The 27,772-nt window shown below is 36.8% G+C and overlaps 1 protein-coding gene and 1 long non-coding RNA gene across 2 annotated transcripts; one reads left to right on the top strand and one right to left on the bottom strand.

The window, feature by feature from the left end:
* The first annotated feature begins 6,255 nt into the window (after positions 1-6,255).
* LOC105210226 (uncharacterized) lies at positions 6,256-10,491 on the top strand. The gene is made up of 5 exons (XM_011181045.3): positions 6,256-7,596; positions 7,656-8,297; positions 8,358-8,490; positions 8,547-10,066; positions 10,125-10,491. Exons 1-5 carry the CDS (start codon positions 6,504-6,506, stop codon positions 10,292-10,294), a joined length of 3,558 nt encoding a protein of 1,185 aa, XP_011179347.1. The 5' UTR covers positions 6,256-6,503; the 3' UTR covers positions 10,295-10,491.
* Positions 10,492-14,479: 3,988 nt separating this feature from the next.
* LOC128919858 (uncharacterized) lies at positions 14,480-27,612 on the bottom strand. The gene is made up of 4 exons (XR_008469995.1): positions 26,748-27,612; positions 26,294-26,680; positions 23,102-23,335; positions 14,480-19,528 (listed from the first exon to the last, which is right to left on the bottom strand). It is a non-coding gene; the product is annotated as an uncharacterized LOC128919858 (long non-coding RNA).
* Positions 27,613-27,772: the final 160 nt, after the last annotated feature.

The raw sequence follows: 27,772 nt of genomic DNA on the forward strand, positions 1-27,772 counted from the left end.
TCGGTGAATATATGAGATATCTTAGCTAACTTATGTGAAAGGATAGAAAGTAGCTAGGTCGCAAAAGTAGTTGAAATCGGTCCAGGAATTACCCCAGCCCCCATATGTAATCTATGACTATTATCGATGTTCTAGTGGACTTTATGCCGAATAAATGGAAAGAAATGTTGTGTTATCTTAATACATAAATAAATTGCGAGAGTATAAAATGTTCGCTTAAACCCGTATGTATGTGATTGGCGTTGAAACAGTTTAGCCGGTTATAGCCGAATAGATGATAGCGCGCCACTTCTCTCTTTCCTTCGCAGTTCGGCGCCATTTGGAGATCCCACGTGTAACCAGGTCCCCTCAACGAGTGGAGGCCTTCCCCTTCCTCGGCTTCCTCCGGCGGGTACTGCATCGAAGACTTTCAGAGCTGAAGTGTTTTCATCCATTCGGACAACATGACCTTACCAGCGTAGCCACTGTCTTTTTATTAGTTGAACTATGTTAATATCGTCGTATAACTCGTACAGCTCATCGTTCCATCGTATGCGGTATTCGCTGTTGCCAATGTTCTGAGGTCCGTAAATCTTGCGCAAAATTTTCCTCTCGAAAACTCCTAGTGTCGTCTCATCATTACACCCGTACTTAGCATTTCATTACTTGTTTATTCTGCTTTTAAATTCTGATAATAACTCTTACTATTTATATAATGCAAGCATTCTACCTCTCCCTAATGGATACAATTTAAATATATAATTGGAAAAACTAAAACTAATAATGACCATATTAAAACACTGCAATAACATATCTTAGGTGCATATAATATATATGTATGTAGGCACAAGTTTAAATAAATATAATACACACACAGTTACTTAACTGCAGTTCAGTTAAAGGTGAAGTTTAATTTGACTACTGAAAATTTGTAAATGCTCCAACCACAAATATTGTATGCAAAACGACTTTGGACACACAAATTTCTGAGAAAATTTCTACGAGTAAATGCTTACTTGCATACATACACATACATATGTACATAGATACTCATGTACACATATACAAAGCATAACTACTGCCAATATTGCAACCTTAGTGATTATGCACTTAATTTTATGCTTTGGGTGAGATTACGCCGGAGGTTGTTGACTGAAATCGCAGGCTGTGAACTGGCGACAAAAGAAAGACCGATTAGTGTATGGAGGAAAATATAAAATATAAGTGTGTTGGGTTTAACTTTAACTGTTGTTGAATTTGTGTTTAAACTTTGCTTTCGACGTCTGGCAGTGCCTGTTCGTATGAATAATATTGTATACATATATATGTATGTATGCAATTACACTTATAACTTAATTTGTCAAAGGTTCAAGAATATGTTTATATATTGCAAGCTACACATTTCTAAAGTACTTAACTGAGTATAGGAAGACGACTTAAAGTAATGAGAACAATTTGTGAATTTCGTGCATTTTATCTTAAAATATATTTCATTAAAATTTAGACAGAGTTGAATTTTTTCTTAAACAGCTCAGACTAAACTACCAACCTTTATTCTAAACAACCAGGAAAACCATCTCGAAAATACATAAAATCACCACCTCACAATCTACATCTATCTATTTAAAAAAAAATAAACGAAGTATGTATTTATATATTTAAATCCATACATGTACATATGTATGTGGTAATAAATTCCTATAAAGTCTTAAACTACTAAGATTCCATATTTGGCGCACTTATAATTTTTTTGAAATATTATTCAATAATAATTTGGCAACAAACATACATATTTACTTGTACTTATTTGAAAAAGGTACACGAGTATGTATGTGCACATGAGTAGCTGTTTGCAAAGTTGTGAATTATCTGATTAGCATGCAACTAGCAAATCATTGGCAACATATCAGCAACTATCAACTGCCGAAATAAAGTAGCAAAGTAACTGCGGGTTATATTTTTATGTACATAGGTACGTGTTCATAGTCACTATAATTTTTATTGATTATAGGGGTTACGATCACATGATATAATATGGTGACAGTCGGAAACCTTGGCCTCTAAAGCCAAAAATGTAGTAGTTGCCCCGACAGGAAAACCGTTTAAACACACTTTGGATTTTTCTAGACTTAAGCATATATACACATACATATATACACATTTCTTACATATATATTTGTTATTGACTCGTCAAACTTTGAAGAGCGGCGAATAGAACAAACAGCGGGTATAAATCAAATACATTGGCATAAAGATAGCAGAGTGAAATTTAAGATAGAAGACAACTTTTTATCGCATAATTTAATTAAAAAATTCATCTCGGCCAAAAAATGGAATTAATTCGTGAACATTTTCGTGCGATCATTTTTCACAACTTTCGACGTGGATTATCGCGACAAGAATGCATCGATGGACTAAAATCTTTGTATGGCTATGAAGCACCATCCTATAGCACTGTGAAAAACTGGTACAACGAATTCAATCGTGGCCGACGCTCGCTCAAAGCCAAATCCGTGAAGGTCGTCCAAAAACAGCCGTTGTGCCAGAAAACATCAATGCCGTACGTGAACTGAGAATGCAAGACCGTCATGTAACATACCTTCAGATAGAGGCATGCCTATGCATTTCTCCCACCAGCATACATTCGATATTGCATGAAAACCCGGCCGTAAAAAAGGTTTGTTCTCGTTGGATCCCCCACAATTTGACAATCGCTCAAAAAAAGGCTCAAAAAATGTGATTCGAAAATTGGTTTGAGCGCATGCAAAAGTGTATAAATCTTGATGAAGAATATTTTGAAAAACAATAAAACCATTTTCGTTGATAAATATTCCTATTTTCATTATTAGGCCAGAAATATATATAGCAGCCCTCGTATGTAAACAAAACTATAACGTATAAAAATTGCCGAAATCGGACTGTAACTTTTCAAGGCCCAAAAAATCGAAAATGAGGAGCTCAAAGCATTTGGCTAATTTTTTTTATAGAAAATGTCGGCAAAACTCTCAGATATTCTAAAGAAATTCAAAGAAGATGCGCTGCTTCTAATAGTGTGCCTCTGTGCCATAATGGGCAAATCAGGTCAATCTTTCTTCTAGCTCCCATATACATCCTATACGGATTTTCAAACTTCCGGTGGAATTAATACCATATATATCGGTGAATATATGAGATATCTTAGTAAACTTATGTGAAAGGATAAAAAGTAGCTAGGTCGCAAAAGTAGTTGAAATCGGTCCAGGAATTACCCCAGCCCCCATATCTAATCTATGACTATTATCGATGTTCTAGTGGACTTTATGCCGAATAAATGGAAAGAAATGTTGTGTTATCTTAATACATAAATAAATTGCGATTTTGGATTTTTCTAGACTTAAGCATATATACACATACATATATACATATTTCTTACATATATATTTGTTATTGACTCGTCAAACTTTGAAGAGCGGCGAATAGAACAAACAGCGGGTATAAATCAAATACATTGGCATAAAGATAGCAGAGTGAAATTTAAGATAGAAGACAACTTTTTATCGCATAAATTTCACATTTAGCAAAAATGATTTTGAATGCAGTTTACTCTCTAAGCTCAGGCAAAATAAAAATAAATAAATTTATATATCTCCGCAAATAAGTCCAACAACTAATTCATACATGTAACGAGAGAGACATAACTATTTATATGATCACTAAACTCTAGAAACAAAATTACTCGTTCCTTTACAAATAAACCAAAATGTTTAGAATGACCATCTACTTCACTTCCTATCTATACAAAGTGAATGTACCATTTGGTGGGCTGGTACGCACATATTTCCAGAAACAATACCTTTATATTTAGCTTGGACACCATACAACTCTTTAGGATTCAATTAATGTTTCAATTCATGGGTAATACTACTACTTTCAAGTGTTTATATAAATGTAGTCGTATTTGTGTGACTGTCCGCGAATATTTAACTAGCTGCTGTGTGTGGCATATAATTAAGAATTCTGCGGCTTCCTCAGAAGCTCCGGAGTTTTCAATTTATGTGCATATGTAAAAAACAATTGAAAGTGCTTCATTTCCGGTTGTTCATGAAAATGGTCATAAAAACAAACACGAGTTGTTCCCTTCCTCCTGGTTTGGCTTTGGGGTGGCGTCGGTGACTATGTCATACTTATATATATATATATAAGTGTTATAAGAATAAATTTATGAAAATATTATTATTGCAATCGATTATGAAAATTTTGAGATATTAGAAAACTTTGTGCTATATTTTTATTAAGATAACACACAATTTGACCCATATATTCGGTATAAAGTGCAATAGAAAAACGAAAATCATCATATATGGTATATAGGCTGAGGTAATTCCTGAGCCGATTAAACTCATTTTCATCACCAACATACAATATATCTAAGATTATATGCTCATTTAATTTGGCTAAGAAATTTCATATATTACCCGATTTATAAGCTATTAAGCCCATCGTATTTTAAAAATTCTACCAGATTTATCTGACCCGATTTTAACCATTTCTGATACAGAGACACCCTATTAGAAGAAACAGATTTCCTGTGAATTAAATTAAGATATCTGAAAGATTTACCGATATTTTCGTTGAAAAATTACCATAAGGCACTGAGTTCTTCAAATTCGATATCCGGGGCCTTGAAAAGTTATGGTCCGATTTCGACAATTTTTTCACAAGTGATGCCACGAATCATATACAGTATATAGTAAACTTTTATTTCGCTATCTTCATTTGTTCCTAATGTACATATATCTTATAAAGTGAAGGAATCAGATGGAATTCAAAATTGAGTTATATGGAAAGTTGTCGTAGTTGTGAACCGATTTCCTTTTCACGTGTTATCAGGGTGTCAATAAAATATTATAATTATTATATATTATTAAATTTTTATAATTTCATTAAAATCTGTCGAGTAGTTCCTGAGATATGGTTTTTCCATTTAGTAAAAAAATCTGAATGCAGCTTCTTCTGCTATTCCTTCTGTAAAATTTAGTGTTTCTGACGTTTTTCGTTAGTTAGTTAACGCACTTTTAATAATTTTCAACCTAACCTTTGTATGGGAGGTGGGCGTGGTTATTATCCGATTTCTTTCATTTTTGGACTGTATTAAGAAGTGGCTAACAAAAACGACTGCAGAAAGTTTGGTTTATATAGCTTCATTGGTTTACAAAAAACCTATTTGTGGGCGGGGCCACAGCCACTTCCCCCAAAAAATAAATGTGCAAATTTTAATCAAGATATTTTAATTTTTACTCAAGTTACAGCTTGCACAGACGAACGGACGGACGGACAGACAGACATTCGGATTTTGGCTCGTTTAGTTTTGGCTGTTACAAACAACCGTTGTGTGAAAAAAACTATAATACTCTCTTAACAGCTTTTGTTGCGAGAGTATAAAAATCGAGAGCGCATTTATTTATTATTCCAATTGGTATATGTACGTATGTATAAGTATATGTATATACATTTTCAAACCTTCGTCTACTTGCCAACTGTACTTAACATAATGATGAAGTTCATTGTTGATAGAACTTGATTTCACAATGCCAATGTTATTCAATAAAAATATAAAAAAAATAACTAGAGATCATACTGCATCGCATTTGGAAAGTCTCCAAGTCATGCCTCAACTGCCAGTGTGTAAAGGTCAAAGTGATTTAAACAAAATAGTCAAGAATTTCGTTTTCATTAATAATATATTGGTATTCACAACACATAACGACATATTTATGTTCCCTAAATTCAGATAAATTAATTAAAAGTTCAAGTTTCATTGGGCCTAATCATTGAATCCGCAGCGAATTTGATTTCGATACGATAATGATTTTCGATCGAAAATCTTAATGCAATCATTGATTTCGTCAATAAACTGCTTTCCCACAAAGTGAGAACGTAAAACTGTTTTTCTTTAAGTGAGTTCAATGTGATCGTAAATTTTATTTTCGATACGGTTGAATGATTCCGACGTAAAATTATAATAAGATTAATCGAAGAATCTCAATATCTCAAGTTTTAGTCTTCTGTTTGCTCATAAATATGTCTATATATAACGTTCATTTACGGTTTAAAATGTATTCGTTACTTACATTATTATAAAATAATAATTTTTTTATTGTTTTAAAAATGCTATTGTGCAAATATTAAATATATTAATATACATTTATAAAAAATTATAATAATTTGGCAACCTTTAAGCAAGCCATCACAAAAAGCTGAATGTTATGTCACATTTATGTCGATAATGCAGTGTAAATGCTCAATTCAGTTCTAAATGGTGTTTTCACAAGTTTTACCAATTTGATTACAAATTAAACATATAATTTTCACAATAAAATTGTGCTTATTCCATCAAGTTTAAGAGGATCTCTAAGTAGAGATTTAAATAATTTCATCAGTTCACATGTGACGGATACGCCGACTACTTAGCGCAACTATAAAAAATATAATATATTTGCATTATACCTGCAATAGTGCGTCTTCAGAAAATAGAAAATATCGAAATGGGTCGCCGTTGTTGTGTAACTGGTTGCAATTCGACGTCACGTTTACCGGAGCATCATGGTGTCACTTACCATTCGTTCCCTTTGGATGCAAACATACGCGCCATTTGGATGCGTAATACCCGCCTCAGCTCAGAACGACCAATCACTAAAAGCGTGCTTGTGTGTTCGAGGCATTTTCGTCGTATCGATTTCCAACCACAACGTAGTGGAAAGTATCTACTTAAGCAGCGTGTTTTTCCTACTGTATTTCCATGGGGCAAAGTTGATCCAACACAAGTGGAGTCTGATTTAGAGGATTTAAAGAATAATAGCATGAACACATCGAGTGCTACAAATCAATCAACAGAGGACGCTACAAAAGCCACAGTAGAAGCCAAGGTTGCACAAATAATGGCTGAAACTGCAGAACGTAGTGCAGCTAAAGCGAATGCAGATAACGAAACTGCTTCGCCCATAACAACACCAGCATCTGCATCTCCAGCTGCTATTAAATTTGAACCTGTTACGTCATTCAACCCTGGTGCAAGATTAGAAGCACAAGATTTTGATGGTGTCTGGCATGCAGCACGTGTGGTTGAAGTTGACAATGATGATAGAGAAGTACTAATAAAATTTGAACGTTCGGGAAAAGTAAAATCGGCAGTTGTTGGCACAGAAGAGTGGATTCCAATGAATTCAACACGTTTGCGTCAGAAGGTCTCAACAAAACCTGTACCAGTTTTTGAGTTAGAAGAAAAGTGCATGGCTCGTTGGTCGGGACCCCGAAAATTTCCTGGCACTATCAAAAAGATACTCGGAAATGATATATATGAAGTACTATTCGATGATGGCTATGTAAAGAATGTACGCGCTGTTCATATAAATAAAATACAACCATTGGATACCGAGTTACAAGCACCAATATCATCACCCACTGTACCCAGTACACCACAGAACACTTCAACAAATATGCCAGAAACATCACCGTTAAAAACTCCAAAAAATGATTCGCCATTACCAGTAGCGCCAAGTTCAACAAGTGCAAAGAAAAGATCTTCTTCTGGTTCTCGTAAGGACTGGCCCTTACTCGATCTCGCCAAACTGGATTTATGTAAATTTTAACTGAATAATATTTATAACAAATTTACTAAATTATTGTAAATATTTCAGGTGCACTAAATTTACCGGATATCCCACGTGATGGGGAATGGACGTGCCATTGGGTTAACGATCAACCAATTGGAAAAGAAGGGTTCCTTATTGTCGGCGAGCACCGAAAACCCACAGTAATCGTTGAAGACTGGCGTTTGCCACCTGGCTGGGTGAAACATATGTATCAGCGTTCTAATGTATTAGGCAAATGGGATGTTATATTAGTTACGCCGGGTGGAAAACGTTTTCGTTCAAAAGCGGATTTGAAAGTTTTTCTTGAGGAGCAAGGTCAGATGTACAACCCAGACATATATGATTTTAGTATTCATCGACGGCGTGCAAAGGATATCAACGCCTATGTGTACACGTCCGATTACACACCACAACCGCCGCCAAAACCAAAACCACTTGATAACACCATAGCAGCCATGGATGCAGCAAGCGTGAAAGCAGCTACCACAGCACTTGCTATCAGTACTACACAATATATTGAAACTCCCGTGGCCACAGCCGAACCACCTGCAGAACTGATGACACCAACTTTAACAACAAATTCCCCTTCGAAAGACCATACAATGGATGTTGTTGGAAATGCAGATAATGCAGACGCTGCATCGGGACGTTCGGTGGATGCTAATTTGGCAGCAGAAGATGGTTACGGTAATTATACTCTTTGATATTACTTTTAGCACCTATAACTTGTATTTATTTGTCTTATAGCTTACATAGGTGGATTGAAAGTGCAAATAATCAATAACCTTTTCCGTTGTCCGCAAGAAGGCTGTTTGAAGAACTTCCGTAAGGAGGACCATTTGCAAATTCACATTAAACACTACCACCCCGATTTGAATAAGTTTGTAACATAATTTTTCATTGTGTCCATTATTTTTCAATAACAATGTGTTTCAGGCTACTTGGTTCCTGTCCAAAAATGCTCGATCTGGCAGAAAAACGTACACACACTAAACCCGACCAACATGAACCTGCTCCGCGCAATCAAATTCCAAATCAGCAATTCTTTGCTAAACTACATCAGCAAGATATGCTACAAACACGTGCTCATAGACGTAGTGCTGGTGCACATCCAACAACAACAACAACTGGTAGTGCCTCTCAGGCTACTGTGCCTGTGACGGATTTAAAATCGGAAACGGACAACAAGATGGACACAGACGCCGATGCTGAGACTTCACAAATATCTGTCGGTCTCAATGAGACCGTCCTTAATAGCTCAGCACAAGATAACAGTATCGTGGTGGAGATGCCAGTTGCTGCTACGCCAATGGTCGATGACAGCTTGTCGGACATATCGGGCATACCAGCTAAACGCTCGCGCATGTCACCAAGTAAGCGCACAATGGGCTCTCGTAAAAGCAACCGCCAGCGCACCACAAAGCGTTATCTAACAGCTGCACAAGCCACGGCAGGCACATCTTTGTTACCCGTTGTGACTGGCGATAATAGTTTCGGTGTGTCCGATTTTGAGGAGACGCGGCACTCATTCAACGCAACGCCAGATGTCAAAGTTGTAGAGGTGGGAAAGAAACGCAAATCTTCTGGAGCGCCAGTCACATCTATGAGCAGTCTGGATTCACCGGTAACTGCCGATTCGGGTTCGTCATCGTTTCCACCTCTATTGGCACATGGCTCCAATGAAGCAGATGCCATGGGTGCTGCCACAAGCGTAAATCCACAATATATAAAGGAAAATGGCGAATTAATAAAGATTGTCAGCATGCGACAAGAGGAAATAATAAATTGCTTATGCTCATATGGCGAGGAAGACGGTTTGATGATACAATGCGAACTGTGCTTATGCTGGCAACACGGCATTTGCAATGGGATCGATAAGGAGGTGGATGTGCCCGAGAAATATGTATGCTACATTTGTCGAAATCCGCAACGCGGTCGCGAATCAATGCGTTTCAAACACGATCAAGATTGGTTGTATGACGGAAAATTACCTGTAGCCAATTACCACATTGGCAATCCAAATTTGCCAAAACGTTTCGAGTTTCTAAAGAAATCGCATGTTCTTACCGGAAATTTAGTTGAGCTAAATCGATTTATGCATTCGTTGCGCGTGAAAATGAACATTGCTAACAATCGCTGTCATCCCAAATTGTATTTATGGGCTAAGAAGTGGGAGGAAGACATAGCGCAGCAAAGTATCAAAACGGATATAAAATCCGATCAAGATATTAAAATCGAAGACGCTGAAATCGGCAGCAAAGTATTGGGTACGAAGCTATCGCCCAATAAGAGAATTAAATCTGAACCCACTACACCATCCCATCCCATTCCCAACATACCACAACCGGAAGCGCCTATCGATCCCGTAGAGTGCCAACATCGCTTAATGGATCACATTAAAATACAACAGAATTTAGTGCTGAAACGTTTAGACGATATTGAAAATGAAATAGATGGTTTGTATGAAACGTTTCGGTTATTAATAGTTTACCTTAACATAACCTTACATTACAGAACTTGAAAATCAAGATGAACTCATAGACTTGAAGGACGGCGACTATAAGAGTACGAAGGATGTGCTGGCCTCTTTCATTAAAGAATTGGATGTCATGAAGCAATTGGCTAAACTAAATGCTTTGGAGAACACAAAACAAACTATGAAAAATGCCGTAACTGCAAAGTAACTTTGTGTGGGACAAAGCGAATTCGAATTGCAGATTTAATTCAGTTTGCTGCTGTTTAATTTAATTAAACTTTTTTTTATAATATATGTATAATATACATTTGTATTTCCTTTAATTTGTGTTTTTAGTCATTTAGAATTTGAACTTGTTGCAGTGAATATTAAATGAAATAAATATTAATGGAATTTGGACCCATATACTTTACTGGAGTCTTACACGCACAATTAATGGGTGGAACTGTATATTTTGTTAACATATTAATTTATATTAATTCGTATCGTATACAAATTTAAAATTACGCCATTTTATTGAAATTTGTTTCAGCTCATTTCTTAACACGTTTTTATACTCAGAGTATTGATTTAAATTGGTTTAATAAAATGCTGTTTGTAATACCAAGGGCTGAAGATCAGCGAGATTGCTAGCTGTAAAAGTGGAAAACACTGCCCATAGGCATCTAATCGCCCGACATTTCTTTTATCTCCCAGCATTTTACCTTTCGACGGGCAATGGTAAATCTGCTGTGGCATATGTAGATGGCCGCAGTTAAGCTTATATGTATGCGTTACTTATTTGTATACCAAAAATCTTGAAATGTATGCACAATTACTAAATAATAAAGTTCATAAATATTTTCAATGGAGTTATTATATATTCTGTACCTATCAATGCTATACGATCTTATCAATCAAATTTTTCAAATCGTCTTAAAATTGTTATCGTACAAAACGTCGTGCCATTCGATTGAAAGACGCTCTATTCTCGCATTAGAACCTGTCGTATTAGAATGCTACTTATATAGATATACAAAATGGCTGACCCACAACCGTTGTATTGGTTTGTTGTTGTTGCCCAATACATTATTTCTGGGAAATATTTCATTAATTTTTTTTCTATTTATTTTACCATTTAAACTAGTTAATATAATACAAACTAACGAACAATTTGTTTTGATTATTGTATCATACAAATAAATTAGGTATGCTCTGCGTGTATATTGCGGAGTGTCTAGCTACTGCATAAGGTGGTGCGGCTTTTTGCGTTTAAGTCTTTCTTTCCATTCGCTTTGAGCGACAAGAGCTGAGGCTTCGGTGTTCACATGGTGAGTAAGTCTTTCCATGTGAGACTTTTTCTTTAATGAAATATTAAAAAAAAAAAAAAACAATATAAGTGTATGAAAAACGAAGCCTTTTAGACAAATAAAGTATATATATATATATATATGTTTGGCGTAGAAACCACTTTAAGCGATAATAGCCGAATCCAACAGAGCGCGCCACTCGTTCCTCCTTTTTGTTTTTTGGCGCCAACTGGAAACACCAAGTGAAGCCAGGTCACTTTGCACTTGGTCTTTCCACCGGAGTGGAGGTCGTCCTCTTTCGCGGCTTCCTCCAGCGGGTACTGCATCGAACACTTTCAGAGCTGGAGTGTTTTCATCCATTCGTACAACATGACCTAGCCAGCTTATCCGCTGTCTTTTTATTCGCTGAACTATGTCAATGTCGTCGTATAAATCGTACAGCTCATCGTTCCATCGTCTGCGGTATTCGCCGTTGTCAATGTTCAGAGGACCATAAATCTTACGCAAAACCTTTCTCTCGAAAACCCCAAGAGTCGTCTCATCGGATGTTGTCATCGTCCACGCTTCAGCGCCATACATCAGGACGGGAATAATGAGCGACTTGTAGAGTTTGATTTTGGTTCGTCGAGAGAAGACTTTACTTTTCAATTGCCTACTCAGTCCAAAGTAGCACCTGTTGGCAAGAGTGATTCTGCGTTGGATTTCAAGGCTGACATTGTTGGTGTTGTTAATGCTGGTTCCCAGATAAACGAAATTATCTACAACTTCAAAGTTATGACTGTCAACAGTGACGTGGGAGCCAAGACGCGAGTGCGCTGACTGTTTGTTTGATGACAGGAGATATTTCGTCTTGTCCTCGACAAAACCTTATATGCGACATTGAGGAGACTTATACCATGGTAATTGGCGCAGATTGTGGGGTCTCCCTTTTTATGGATTGGGTAGAGCACACTGAGATTCATAACGTCGGGCATGTTTTCTTCCGACCATATTCTACAAAGAAGCTGATGCATACACCTTATCAGTTCTTCGCCGCCGTATTTGAATAGCTCGGCCGGTAGTCCATCGGCCCCCGCCGCGTTATCGTTCTTCAAGCGGGTAATTGCTATTCGAATTTCTTCATGGTCGGGTAATGGAATATCTATTCCATCGTCATCGATTGGGGAATCGGGTTCGCCATCTTTTGGTGTTGTACTTTCACTGCCATTCAGCAGATCGGAGAAGTGTTCCCTCCATAATCCCAGTATACTCTGGACTTCCGTTACCAGATTACCTCCTCGGTCCCTACATGATAATGCTCCGGTCTTGAAACCTTCTGTAAATCGCCTGATCTTTTCATAAAATTTTCGAGCATTAATTAATAATTTAATAAAAAACTCTTTATTATCAATTAACTCTTTTATCTATAAATCGAAAATACTTATTCATATTTCTACTACTAATTATGTTAATTAAACATTACACGAAGACTAATCTCTCAGCACCGAGTATATAATATTTTCGGTCCGTCCGTCTTTAGCTTGGCGAGAACATGCTAATTGGAAATTGTATGCGTTTGAATTCATTTGGCTAATCTCCGAGAATCAAAGGTATTCGTGGCAGCCATAAATTATCGCCTCGGAACTTGCCATTCAAAATAGTGGCTTCAGGTAATCGTCTCAAGACTAATCCTGTGCCATTGCAAAGTCGTGGTGGTTTCAAATTAGAAAGCAAAATAACCCGAGCTCCAAACTTCAATTGTAAATGGTGCGGTGGCATGCTCGGCATATCCAATGAATTCTAAAACTCTGTTTTATCATTCACAGCTTCGATGGAATCGCAAACAGCATTGATAGATTTGTGTGACACTTACTATCTTGGCAACAACTGTTTTATCTTCGACTTTAATTCATTGAGGTCCACATTTATATAATAAGTGGAGTACATCAGCGAATCACCAGTAATATTTTACATCTCACCACTAAAATATAGATTTTTAACAAACCAATTTGCTATTTTGTTATAGCGCTGTTATTGGTTTACCAAAATTTTATTTTTTTTTGAAATGCATACTATGGATAAAATCATAATAATTGGTCCTTTATACAAAAAAAAATATATATTCAAAAAATTTGATACTTTTTTATAACTTTTAACTTTTATAAATTTTATATTTACGAACTATAGGCGAAAGCGCAGACGTGTTATCCTTGGCGAAGACCGCAGGATTGCCAACCAAAGAACTGATCCAGCATATATACATAGATATTTTGTTTGTAATTGGCGGCCTTCATAGTGCAGTGATCTTGTCTGAAATTGTCTTCTATTCCAGCTTGCGGACAGCATCAAACCTTCGAGGGTATTTCTAATGTAGAACAACGACACAAACTCAGCCCGCCTCATATTTATGTAGGCGCCAATTATTGGTATCATAAATATCTTGTAATTTATGCAGATTTAACTAAACAATAAAGTTTATAAAGCATCATTTTGAGTTTCAATGTATGTCCTTTCAAAATAATCTTCTCACACCTTTTCATTCATCCATTCCTTCCTTCCGTATTTTCTACTATTAGAGAGTTTCTTGCACATTTTTCTAAATTATGCCTAGCTTTATTACAAGATCATATGCTTACCCTTTTCTTTCTTGTAGTAGTTTCTTTATGAATTTCTCGAGCGAATGTATTGACCATTTTATCTCTCCTTAATAACATCACCGTCTTCAAATGTGTTTTGTACTATTGGAGGGTCTTCTGCAATATTTTCCAAACCTGCCGTACTCTTGTTGAGCCTGCCAAGGGCTTGACGTTTTCTACGTAGGCGCCTCTTTTTTGATTTGGACAGAGGCATTTCGCGGCATTTCAAATCAATTTTTATAGCAGAAAATTTCCTCTGAACAAATCTTATTTCACGTTCAATATTTTTCTCCCTTGGCAGAGTTGGATGGGTGATGAAATCTTTTCTAATTAATTTTCGATGGTTTAAACATGTGTGAGTAGTAGTAGAAACATTCGAGCACCCTGCGCTTTTCTCGCAGATTATTTCTACTTCCATGTTGTTGGTGTATAACAAAGTATATACTACACGATTTAATCTTCTTGGTTATTCAACTTTAAAAGCAGATATTATCTGAGGTCTAGGTGTCAAAATGTATTCTTGTTTTGTCTTCTGCAAAGAAAATATAAAAATTTATTAACAGTTTCGGAAAATACTTATATTAATAGTGAAATCAATAATTTTTTTTTACTTTGATCCTTTGTAATTAAGATATACAATATTTTTGCTTGTAGAGTTATTTGAAGGTTCGGTTAACATTTCGTATTAGATATACCAACTTCAAGCTTGATGATCTTATAAAAACGTAATGAGATAACGTAGCAAAATAAAGCAGGAACCATGGTGAAACTCTCTCTCTCTCTTTCGCTATCTTTTTAGATGCTTAGTTGTCTTTTGAACACATCGGTGATCTCATCGAAGAAGTTAATGATTTCTAACCTGGGACCATTTGCTACTGTGGTTGACTTAAAGCTACGAGCATAATATGCCGGTATTATATACATATGAGATAGGTGAGAGCGGGTGCGTGACATAATGAATGACACTTTGTGACATTTTCGCTGAACCGTTATGGCAAATTTGTAACAATAACAACAACGAAAACGAAACCAAAATGCAACTCACAAGTAGTCGGCTAACCAAGCAAATGACTGAGTGGAAAGTCGCCGAAACGACGTGCAAATGCGACCAAAACTAGCATATTCTTGAGCATAATTGCGGATAAATAATATACAGCTGCGAGCAGTGAAATATTAGTGGGTGTTAGAGTTTTACATATCTTTGAGTTATACAAAATACCAAACAATTTTAACAACTATTGAAATGCAAAAATGGATTATATTTTTCAGGCTATGTTTATTAATAAAAATATTTTGATTTGCATAGGTGCAAAATATGTTTTTTACAAAGGTGTGTTTATGTGTGAAAATTATAGGGAGCAGTAAAACACAACACCTCTTCATAGAACCTACGAGACCCCGGGATCTTTTCAGTGGTATGCTCTCCATGCTTGCTGCACTACGGTCCACAACTCGTTGTTTTTGGGTTTATCATCCCACACGACTTTGTTTACGTCTGTCAAAAGGTTTTCAATGGGATTGAGGTCAGGGGCTTGAGCTGGCCAATCCATGAACTCAATTCCATTGACCCGAAACCATTTCTTTGCCACCCAAGTGGTGTGACTCGGGTCATTATCCTGCTGTAATATCCACTTCAGCGGCATATCCTATTCAGCAAATGGTCTCACAATATTCGACATTATATCCTCGTATGCGTTTCGCCATTATGTCAGAAATCTAGTGAACTGGGCCTAACACCATACTTAGGTGTGGTAAGAAAAATAGCCCAAAACCATGACACTCGGAGCGTCATGCTTCAAAGTTTTTGTGGTGAATCTAGGGTCGTCCTCTGTATTAAAGGGACGTCATACATACTAACGGTCCCCTTTTCCGCCGTATTGAACCACTTTCGAGTCGTCGGTCCACAAGATGTTGCGTCATTTCCCAATCGGTCAAGTTAGGTGTTCTTTAGTAAAATTTAAGACATCGTGCTACATGATTTTTTTTATAACAGTGTTTGTAGAGGACTGCGAGCATATAAATTATGTTCACGTAGAAGTTCTCTCACTGTGTGAACACCGCAGGGCAGTTTCAGTACGTCCCAAATCTCCACAGCTGACATTGTAGGTCGAGTTTTAGCGCATCTTACGACTTTTCGTAGACACTGCTCAGAAATAATCCACCTTGCGCCCCTTTTTTCGTATTTTTTCTTATAAATAATTGCATTGCGAATCATTTTGGCTGAACACCCTATAAGTTTTTCCACTTCTTTGTAGGTTTCACCTGTATTTATGAGAGATATCGTTTTTCTTCACCACAGTGCTTCCCGCGGCCCACTAAAAGTTGTTTTTTAATTTTTCATTGCATAACAAATAAAAGAAAAGGAAACCCACTTTTTGTATCATAAAAATAAATATTTTGTAGTAAAAATATTGTTTTTTTGGATCAGCTCACCTTTCACTACTATTCTATTGCTCGCTCAAAAAAACAGATATCTTAATAAAATTAATTATAAAATAGTAACGGTAAGTGTTTCACACTTGTTGTTTTGTATAACAAGGCAGTTAAATCTCAGTGAATATAACAATAATAATGAACGGCAATATCATAAAATAACAAAATTTTAAAACAAAATTCTTCTTGCCAATAGGCACCACTATTTCAATGCTCGCAACTGTACATGTATGTAAAAGCAAGTTGGTGCAACCTGGCATTTCTCATGAGAACGCAGCCGAAAGGCACGGGAATATGTTCGGCATGCAGTTGTTGTTACCATCAACGTCAACGGCATTTGCATACACGCCACGTGAAACAATGTTTGCCACTGAATTGGTTGCAATTATTGCCGTGTTGTATGTCACCAACAATTCGAGTAGCTAGTGAGTGCGCGCGTGTATGTGTGTATTTGTGCTCAAATATGTGCATAAAATTGCATTCGAGAGAGAAAATTTGCGAAAGGCAACCTAGAAGTATGTCGCTTCTGTCATTGCAGCGCTGGCGTGTCGTCATCGCCGTCGTTGTGTGCTCGTCCAACCAGCGATTTGCATGCAACAGCCGTATTTTACACTTTCACCAACTGAGAGGCATAAATTGTGCTATCTCACGCGTACGGCATGCAAGGCACGGCGTTGTCGCATTGCCTCCGATAGGGAAGTATACAGTCACCGCGTATGAGTGTGTGTGTAAGTACTTACTTACATACCGTTGTACACAAGACACCATAAATTCATGACAAATGGTATTTAGCATTGCATACCTGCAGGCGTGCACACTATTGATATGGTACACGTTTGCAATTTTAACTGATATTTAGCAGTGCATAATAATAAGAGTTGCCATATTATTAGTTTGATTAGTTTATTTTATAAAATCTTGAACTTGTTGACTTTTAAAATAAATCAGTTTAATTTAGAGGAAAATCCCGAGTCTCTAATTACTGCTGATTTATTTTCCAACAGATCAGCCGCTCGGTAACAGTGAATACGATCATTTTATCTTTAAACGCCTTTTTCTCGAAACATCATTTTCCGAATTTGCTGCAGTGATTACTCAAAAACAAATGATCCGATCACTATCGAGTTTTTTACATGTTCTTTATATAGTTCTCCGTACAATGACCTATCGATTTTTGATCTGATCAAAAAATCGAATTTTGGCAGACCAAAATCGACCAAAATTTTGGGTAAAATTCGACTATTTTCTTTTTAAGTCGCCATATTGTCAATTTTCGATTTTTTTTATCGTAGGTCATTGTACAGACAATATTATCTAGTTTAAGGAGAATTTTGTTTTTTTAGATTTCATCCACGGAGAAGGCCGGAATCACTGCAGCAGTGAAGGACCTTTTTTTCGCGCCGTTGGAGATCGACTATAACTTAAAAAATATTTAATTTTTTTTTCAAAAATTTCACTTTATATTCTTGAATCATATATAAATATATTCTTAAAATTTTGAAATAATTGATAAAGTAGTTTTTTTAATAAAAATTCTCAAAAATCACCTTTTTTAGGCCATTACACTAGGTGTACCACTTAATGTTTGGTAAAACGGCGTGAACGATGTTTTGATGACGCAAATCTTGAGGTGTTCGACAGAAAGTTACTACGTGATTATATTTAAGGAATAAGAAGAAAGATGTGAGTCGTATGAACTGTACGACAATGTCAAATTAGCTCTGAAAGGAAAAATATAGAGTTTGCAGAGAATGAGAGACTCCTTCTGGTAGGCACTTCAAATTTTGCCAAGGAAAGCGAAATGAAAATACCCTCCGGGCCACTAGCTAAAGCAATGTAATTATAACCTCTTGGATAATAAACTTTGGGTAATTTTTTACACAGCTTAAGGCTATATTTTTAATCTACGCCTCTTAAAATGAAAAGGGAATCGAATACCAATCCTATGCTGTGATAGTTGCAAGGTGTGGTTCGCTCAACAACAGCCCCAAAATTCTACATAACGCCTCTATATTAAACTCACGTGCAAAATAGCACAAAGAAAATGAGCTTATGCCTGCGAAAGTTCACGCAAACGAACTATACACATAAATTTCTATTAGTTGACTGTGTTGCTTATTAAATATCCGCTTATAATATGGTAAGTGTTACTCACTGACACGAAATCTTTGGCCAGCCATAATTTTCGCGCAACTCAGGATATTATAATCACTCGTACACATCGACTAGTATCATCGAATTTTGTCGACGAAAGGAAGTTGTTACTAACGAAAATTGACTAATTTCGCGCTACAATGCTTCGCTATAATTTGCCGCCAAAAACAGTCAAGAGAGTGACAAATTTTAAATTCCATTTCCTCTCTTGCCACTCAAGGTGTACGAGGAAGTACTTGATTTTTTTTTAATCTTTTGAAAAAAAAAGGAAAAATCAAAAATTTCAGTGAGTCGAGAACGCGTAGTAACCGAAGACTTCAAAAGTCATAAATCATGCAGTCAGACACAGCGTTCACAATCTGCTGAGTCTACGCTAGAGTATGGAAGCAGCGAACTGAAAAGTTGGTCAAAATTATGTCAACAGCCTTGTGTTGGAGAGCGTTTGCTTCAGCATATTCAATATTTGGACATTTAATCAAATTACATAACTTTTATATAATAAATGAAAGTATGAACAAGGGCAAAATTTCAGATTTTTTTATTAATTGCTTTATAAAGTCGTAAGATATGACAAACCAATTTGCATATACATATGTGATTGGTGATTTCGAATTGCCTTTTTGAAAAGTGTTAAATACATATTAAGTGCTTAAAATCAAGAATTTGTATTTTTATGATCAAAACCAAGAACAGCTTGCCTCACCACTGTGACACCAGACACACACATATATACATATCAGAATATCCACTTTCACACTCTACAATGTACATATTATATAAGATAGCGAGCTGTGAACAGCATCATTGGCATTGCGTGACGTTATATTGGCTCAGCTGCATTTGTGGTGAGATTCATGACAATGACAATTGCATTTCGTTCATAAGTGGCCATCGAATTGATAGAATTTCCACAGGCTAAGTATATGCAATGCATATAAAATGAAAGTTTATCTGTATGTAATAAAGAGCAAAATGAAGGAAAGTAGCGCTATAAGTAAATTTACATACAACAATATAACCAAGTTCACTTGAATTTTGTCGTTGACTTAAATCAATAGTTCAAAAATTTAATTTCTTAAGTAGAGACGACTATATGGCTGTTTATGATTGAGAAAATTTCAACCGCTTTTCAAATAACAAAATGAATGTATGTTTGCGTATACGTAAATCTGCAACGAAATACCGAGTCCTTATTACCTTTCACTCTGTGAGCACTCTCTGAGAGCACTCATCAGCATCTCGAACTGTGGGATGGCATATCAAACTCCTTATATACAGCTGCAACCTAAGCCATTGGCTTTCGGAAAAGTCAAAAAAACAGCTGGTATGATGAGGATTGTCGTCTCGCAGTGGAGAGAGAATACAGACTGCCTACCTCGCAATGTTGCGATCGACCGCAACACGAGCGGGATGGGAAAGATATCGAGAGCTGAAGAGGGAAGCGAGACGCATTTGCAGACAAACAAAAGAAAGAGGCCGAAATGCGTGAGTACGAAGAGCTTGACAAGCTGGCCGACAGGGGTAATGCTCGAAATTTTTACGAAAAGATCCGGCGACTAACTGAAGGTTTCAAGGCCGGAGCACACTCCTATAGAACCCCCAGAGGTCATCTAGTTATTGATTACCAGAGTATACTGAGTTTGTGGAGGGGACACTTCTCCAGCCAGCTGAATGGCAGTGAAAATACAACACCAGGAGATGGCGAACCCGATTCCCCAATCGACGACGATGGAGCAGATGTTCCATTGCCCGACCGTGAAGAAATTCGAATAGCAATTACCCGCTTGAAGAACAAAAAGGCGGCGGGGGCCGATGGACTACCGGCCGAGCTATTCAAATACGGCGGCGAAGAGCTGATAAGGTTCATTCATCAGCTTCTTTGCAGAATATGGTCGGAAGAAAGCATGCCTGACGATTGGAATCTCAGTGTACTCTGCCCAATACACAAAAAGGGAGACCCCATTTACGCGCTTATTACCGTGGGATAAGCCTCCTCAACATCGCGTATAAGGTTCTGTCGAGCGTATTGTGTGAAAGGCTAAAGTCCACCGTCAACAAACTGATTGGACCTTATCAGTTTGGCTTTAGACCTGGAAAATCAACAACACACCAGATATTCACCATGCGCCAAATTTTGGAGAAGACCTGTGAAAATAGGATCGACACACACCATCTCTTTGTTGACTTTAAAGCTGCTTTCGACAGCACGAAAAAGAGCTGCCTTTATGCCGCGATGTCTGAATTTGGTATCCCCGCAAAACTAATACGGCTGTATAAGCTGACGTTGAGCAAAACCAAAAGCTCCGTCAGGATCGGGAAGGACCTCTCCGAGCCGTTCGATACCAGACGAGGTTTCAGACAAGGTGACTCACTCCCGTGTGATTTCTTTAACCTGATGCTGGAGAAAATAATACGAGCTGCAGAGCTAAATAGAGAAGGTACAATATTCAATAAGAGTGTACAGCTACTGGCGTATGCCGATGATATCGATATCATTGGAAACAACACCCGCGCCGTTAGTTCTGCTTTTTCCAGACTGGATAAGGAAGCGAAGCGTATGGGTCTGGTGGTGAACGAGGACAAGACGAAATATCTCCTGTCGTCAAACAAACAGTCAGCGAATTCGCGTCTTGGCTCCCACGTCACTGTTGACAGTCATAACTTCGAAGTTGTAGATAATTTCGTCTACCTGGGAACCAGCATTAACAGCAATAACAATGTCAGCCTGGAAATCGAACCCAGAATCACTCTTGCCAACAGGTGCTACTATGGACTAAGTAGGCAATTCAAAAGTAAAGTCCTCTCTCGACGAACAAAAACCAAACTCTACAAGTCTCTCATCATTCCCGTCCTACTTTACGGTGCAGAAGCGTAGACGATGTCAATATCCCATGAGACGGCACTAGGAGTTTTCGAGAGAAAGGTTTTGCGGAAGATTTATGGTCCCTTAAACATTGGCAACGGCGAATACCGCAGACGATGGAAAGATGAGCTGTATGTGTTATTCGACGACATAGACATAGTCCAGCGAATAAAAAGACAGCGGCTACGCTGGCTAGGTCATGTTGTTCGAATGGATGAAAGTGCTCCAGCTCTGAAAGTATTCGACGCAGTACCCGCTGGTGGAAACCGAGGAAGAGGGAGACCTCCTCCTCTCCAGGTGGAGAGGGACCTGGCCTCACTTGGTATAACCAATTGGCGCCAAACTGCCAGAAGGAGGGATACGTGGCGCGCTGTTTTGGACTCAGCTATAACCGCGTAAGCGGTGTCTACGCCAGTCAAGAAGAAGAAGAATTCCCTTTCACTACACTAATGCCACTTAGAAGTTTCCACATCGCTCTTTTTCGTGATTTTTACAGTTCTTTCGAATATTCGTACAAACGCATACATTTAGCAAGTTGCTTTAACTGTCACTAAACATTTTTATTTTCCACATGCTCTTGTACTTAAAAATCTTCAGAAAAAGTGTGTAAAACGGTATAAAACTGCTTGAAAGCAACTTAACAAACATGTATAGCGATGTAGAGAAATGCTAAAAAATAGTCAATGCTAATCTATCGAAGTCGCTAGAAATAAAATAACAATAGACGTTTAAACACTGCCCGCTTGTCAAAAAATGTATATTTGAAAACAATAATAAGTAATCCAGTTGGACAAGAACGTGATGGAAGTATCCCTATTCATATAAACACATATTTGATTTCTATTTGATTATGCCAGTTTATTACATTTATACCAGTTGTTGTTCGTTTTGCCAGCGATACAAGACTTTCCGATTTGCAGAAAATATGTAAGCAGGTATATTTTCTTATAGTTTAAAAAAGTAAACAATGCAGTATTGTAATGCGATTACAGCAAACAACTGGATAGTGTACTCGTAAAAGTCAATGTGGCATTTCCAGGCGTGTTGCGTTCAATTCACGTGCGTGCCAAATGCACGCTCGATTCTCAATTTACGTGTGCCAACAAAAGCATTTCCATTTACATACATAGTATTGTATTTTGGCGCATTAAATGCGCATATTTTGGCTACTGTTTGTTTGAGGAAAGAAAATAAGAAGCCGGAAAAGTTTAATTTTTCTTGTATTTAAGTAAATCAATATTTTTGTGTGTGGTACTTCATATGGTACATATACGTACGACATATTCCAAATAAGTATATGTGTCTAAATACGTCTGTGACTTTATGTTCTTTGCTAGAAAAATTTTATTATTTAAGGATTATACGAAAACTGGCCCCAATTAATTACGGAGAAATTCCCTGACACCTCTACAATTCATTAACAGAGGCAAATAAATAAACCAAGGAGAGTTAGATCGCACAAGTCAAAAAAGCGTGCAAATTAATTGAAGACATTGTAGAAGAGTAGAGGAGAAGCGAGGAATAACATTTCATGTGCTTTTTAGTCAGGCTTGTTGTTTATACCATTGGGTCATGTACTTTTGTGATGCAGTGTGCAACTATGTACTATATGTATATAACACATAGCAATCAGTTAGCAGCGCTTGGTTATACATACATACCACGTGTCTGCACTCAAGGATCACGCTGAGAGCACTTAATCAGGCTACTGGTGTTAGTGATGAGGAAAACGCGCATAAATGTTCATATAAACGTCAAATGATAGACGATGATGATACCACAAGGCAAGTGCTGCACGTTTCTCCAGGCTAATTAACATATATTCCACTATAATTTATTTAGGTATTGAATGATGATTTTTGTTATTTAAACAACAATTAAATCTTGAAACATTTCTGTAAAAATACATTTTGAAAGGCGACAATAATTTATATTTTTTGTTAGAGAGTTAGGTATTTTTTCTTATTTGCAGAGATAATAATTATAAAGATAGTTCTCGGTGTAGTCGGATAGACTTACAGAAAGTTGTTAAATAATAAAAAAATCTTTTGTGAAGCTAAGATGAAAAATCTTTGAGTTATCTGATTCAAATAAATATTAACCCTAACTTGCTTTCTGAAGCAATACATTTTTAGAACCACCCTCGCAAATTAAATGTGCAGTGGTACAAATAAATTTGCGAAGGGGCATTACAGTCAGTGTGAAAAGTTGTTAATGACCGGAATAACCTGCACACATTGCCATCTGCTTCGACCAGAACTGCATAATTGTTGTCTGCCTACCAGCTACATCTTCTAGCTTCGATTGCTCTGTCATTCATGTATTGTCTGACTGGTGCAGTTTACATATTTTGTCTGTCGTTGCAGGCTGTTTAAACTCTCTGTGTCTGAGTGCCGTCGTATTTCAGCTTGTCAGGCGAAATTTTGTCGTCCAAGCGCATAGCCCGCAATTGCTCTTTTTAACGCTTCTATAAAGCTAAGCACCAGCGACACTGTAGATACATATATGAATATATACTTATATTTAAGCATCGTGAATGCAAATGTGCATGCGCACAAATGTTCCTGTCTTTTCTGTTTGCTCTACTTAGACACTTTACAAGCTCTTCATGTTAAATCGACTCAATTTCAACACTCCAGCTTCATCATGCAACACACCAGCCACAATTGTTTGTATGTATAAGTATATTTATATATACATAGGTGCATTCGTTGCCATTTATTCAGCTGCAAGCTACGGCTTGATGATTTATTCTTTTGTTTGTGCGTTTGTTGGCTGCACAAGTCGTAACTTCCCTGCACTTGTGCCTTTTTCTGTCTCTGCTGCATGTGTATTTAAGCATAATTATTTCAGTCTGTTGATTATTGCAGCAGTGTATTTATTTATACAGTTTTCAACATTGGAGTCAAATTTAGCTTCAGTTTTGGAGTGCATTCTGCATCTGCCGTTTCCTTTGCTTTTCATATTTAAATTGTTTCTATTTAAAACAACTGGCGCATCAACAACGCTATCATTTGTCTTCCTAAGCACTGCACCACTTAGTTTGCGTATTTATAGTAAATATACTTAAAAGCATACACAAATACCCACCTATGTACTTCCGTATAGACAAAAGCAAAATTAGAATACTGTAAGATAGTTATGACCGAAATTCTAAACTATGTGGACGAATTTGAAAGGTTTCTTATGAGAAGAATTTGATTTCTGATTTTTTCGTTTGTGAGCAAAATTTCCCGCAAATGTCGAGAATTCGGCTCAAAAATTGACATTTTCAGTTGAGAATAAGTTTGGGATGCAAACAGATCTCTACAAATATTTGTTGGGTTAATGTTGACACAAATGTCCAAGATCAATATAAAACGATTTAATCGATTTAATCGACCAGTGCTTGACCCTAGAGACAGCTATTGGAAAACGGCGGAAGCAAAGTTGTAGACCAATATGTGATCGAATATGAATATTTCATGGATAAAAGTCTATACGGTAATGTGAGGTTAGATAAGTAATTTATACATCTCTTGCACAAAATATCCTATTCACCTCTTTTAGAAAGATCACAAACAAAATATTTTTGAAATGTAATATTAATAGTTCAAAGTACTATGTCTCTATTTATTTGTAACACACTGTAGGCGTATTATATATTGTATTTTTGCTTAATGATACCACAGCTTCCGGCATAGCATGCGCCATGCTGTCAGATAGCGGACAGCAACAGCTGGCAGTTCCACTCATGACAACGCATAGAGCTTGCTGTTGCATTTTCCATAATTTTTATCACCAGTAAACATTTTTACACTGCCAACAAAGAGTTGAATGATATGCATAAGCACTTGTGTATGTTCTCATTCTTCATTATGTCATAAATATGCGACTAGCTTTGCATGTTGCCTTCATACTGTTTTTTTTCGTTCAAGAGTGAAAATAAAATATTTTAAAAACAAGTCTGCTTTAACAAAACTTTCAGCGTTACAGGTCAAGGTTCAAAAAAAATTATGGTGTCATATGCTGATGATGGAGAAATGTCATATGCAGACGTACATGCTGTATACATACGAGTTTTTAAAGTGGAAAAGTAGCTTCAAATATAAATTAAAATATACACAGTATTAAGTGAACATATTTAATTTTGGCAACGATAATTCAGTTGCCGTTTGATTAGAGAACAACGAAGGAAAACTTTGGCAGCGATGTTGAGAAAAATTCGAGGATTTCCTCGAACCGATTAGTTTTAACAACGGAAATGAGCACTCATAGATTTATACCATCAATAATTAGTGATTTAAGTAGGCTTGTCAGATATTTGAAAATTTTAAACTAGAGTTGAGCATTTTCGACTTTGAAACTTACTTTCTACCGATTTAAGGTAACACTTCATACATAACCAATAAATAACAGTCTCTCCAATCGGATATTTTGTGGATTCTATATGATACACCTAAGATCAAGCATGGTTTTTTTTATATACTACAGAATTAGAAATTACTTAAATTTGTTTAAAAAACATTTATGATATAATTCGGTAGTCGTTTCTGACCATTCTACATTGAACCACTAAAACACTACATTTCAAATATATCTTCATATATTGTACATATTCTCTTTAATACAATTTAAATTTCACTTTGGCAGTATAAAACCATTGACTCCAGGACTACGATTCGATGAACAATGGACGCACTCGTAAAACTTAACGACTGCAACAGCCATAGCTACAAATATCCACTTCTAAGTAAAAAACGTGGCAAGAGCACAAAAAGAAAAACCAAAACTAAAACAAAACCAACAACAAAAAATGCAAACAACCATGACAATGGTAAGTTGTCATCAGTTTAGACAGCGAAGTCCATTACCAAAGAATTGGCCATATTGCTCTCACTGATTGCTGCAACTTTGGCTGCTGGTGTTGTTGTTGAGCTGCTTACATGCTTGACCCATTTCCTCATTCACGCACACACACTACCATGTACACAAAACCACATGCCACCACATCCATACAAACACAAAGCGAAAATTTTGAAACCCTCCTCTTGGTGACGGCGAGAATTTTACGAGCGCGACGATGTTTTCGCGCGTGTAATGGAATTTGTGGTGTGAACAGAGCTTGAGGTCATGATGACTTTGATAAGAAGACATCATAGCAGTCATTATGGCGTAGAGAGAATTACTTCCTTTTTTTACAATTTTGGTTTTATGACTGCACTGCTGTTCATTCAAATGCAACATATTCAATGCTGAAGCTGTGCGGAAGATAAAAGAGCTCTAATGTCTTATGCTCATACAACGGTATAATACATACATACATACCTTGATTATATGACATTTTTGCAAAGGACACAATAGTTAAAATTACTTTGTCAGACTGCGGATAGCACATAAACAAATTTAATTAAATGAAAAAGCAAAACGAAAGAGGATTAAAAGAAAACATGTCATAAATGAAAATTGTAAGTAAGATATTGTATATAAAAGGAAAATTATAATGTACAGTATGCTCCTAATAAATAATTCAAGAAAAAAAAAACAAAATGAAACAGAACATATCTTTAATCTTAAAATTTAAATTGTCCTGGTTCGCTATATTTGGGTTTTCTTCTTCTATTTTTATACTCTCGCAACCTGTTGCACAGAGTATCATAGTTTTGTTCACATAACGGTTGTTTGTGTCACCAAGAAATATAAGAGTTAGATATGGGGTTATATATACATAAATGATCAGGATGACGAGTAGATTTGAAATCCGGATGTCTGTCCGTCCGTCTGTCCGTCTGTCCGTGCAAGCGATAACTTGAGTAAAAATTAAGATATCTTAATGAAAGTTGGAACACATGTTCCTTGGCATCTTGAGGAGGTTGCTTTCGAAAATGGGCAAAATCGGTCCACTGCCACGCCCACAAAATGGAGGAAACCGAAAACCTATACAGTGTCATAACTAAGTCATAAATAAAGTTATGAAAATGAAATTTGGAACATAGGATCCATTAGGGAGGGGCACATTTGGATGTAATTTTTTTGGAAAAGTGGGCGTGACCCCGCCCTCAAATAAGTTTTTTGTATATAACTCGCAAACCAATAAAGCTATATAAGCCAAACTTTCTGCAGTCGTTTTTTTTTAGCCATTTCCTTATACAGTCCAAAAATGAAAGAAACCGGATAATAACCACGCCCACCTCCCATACAAAGGTTAGGTTGAAAATTACTAAAAGTGCGTTAACCCACTAACGACAAACGTCAGAAACACCAAATTTTACATAAGAAATGGCAGAAGAAAGCTGCACTGAGATTTTTTTACAAAATGGAAAATGGGCGTGGCGTCGCCCACTTATGGGTCA

Source organism: Zeugodacus cucurbitae, chromosome 2 (genome assembly GCF_028554725.1).
Source record: "Zeugodacus cucurbitae isolate PBARC_wt_2022May chromosome 2, idZeuCucr1.2, whole genome shotgun sequence".
Classification (NCBI taxonomy): domain Eukaryota; kingdom Metazoa; phylum Arthropoda; class Insecta; order Diptera; family Tephritidae; genus Zeugodacus; species Zeugodacus cucurbitae.

Coding starts and splice junctions, on each gene's coding strand:
- LOC105210226 (XM_011181045.3), top strand. CDS start 6,504: ATGGGTCGCCGTTGTTGTGTAACTGGTTGCAATTCGACGTCACGTTTA. Junction 8,298..8,357: donor GGCAGCAGAAGATGGTTACG/GTAATTATACTC, acceptor TTTGTCTTATAG/CTTACATAGGTGGATTGAAA. Junction 10,067..10,124: donor TATTGAAAATGAAATAGATG/GTTTGTATGAAA, acceptor CTTACATTACAG/AACTTGAAAATCAAGATGAA.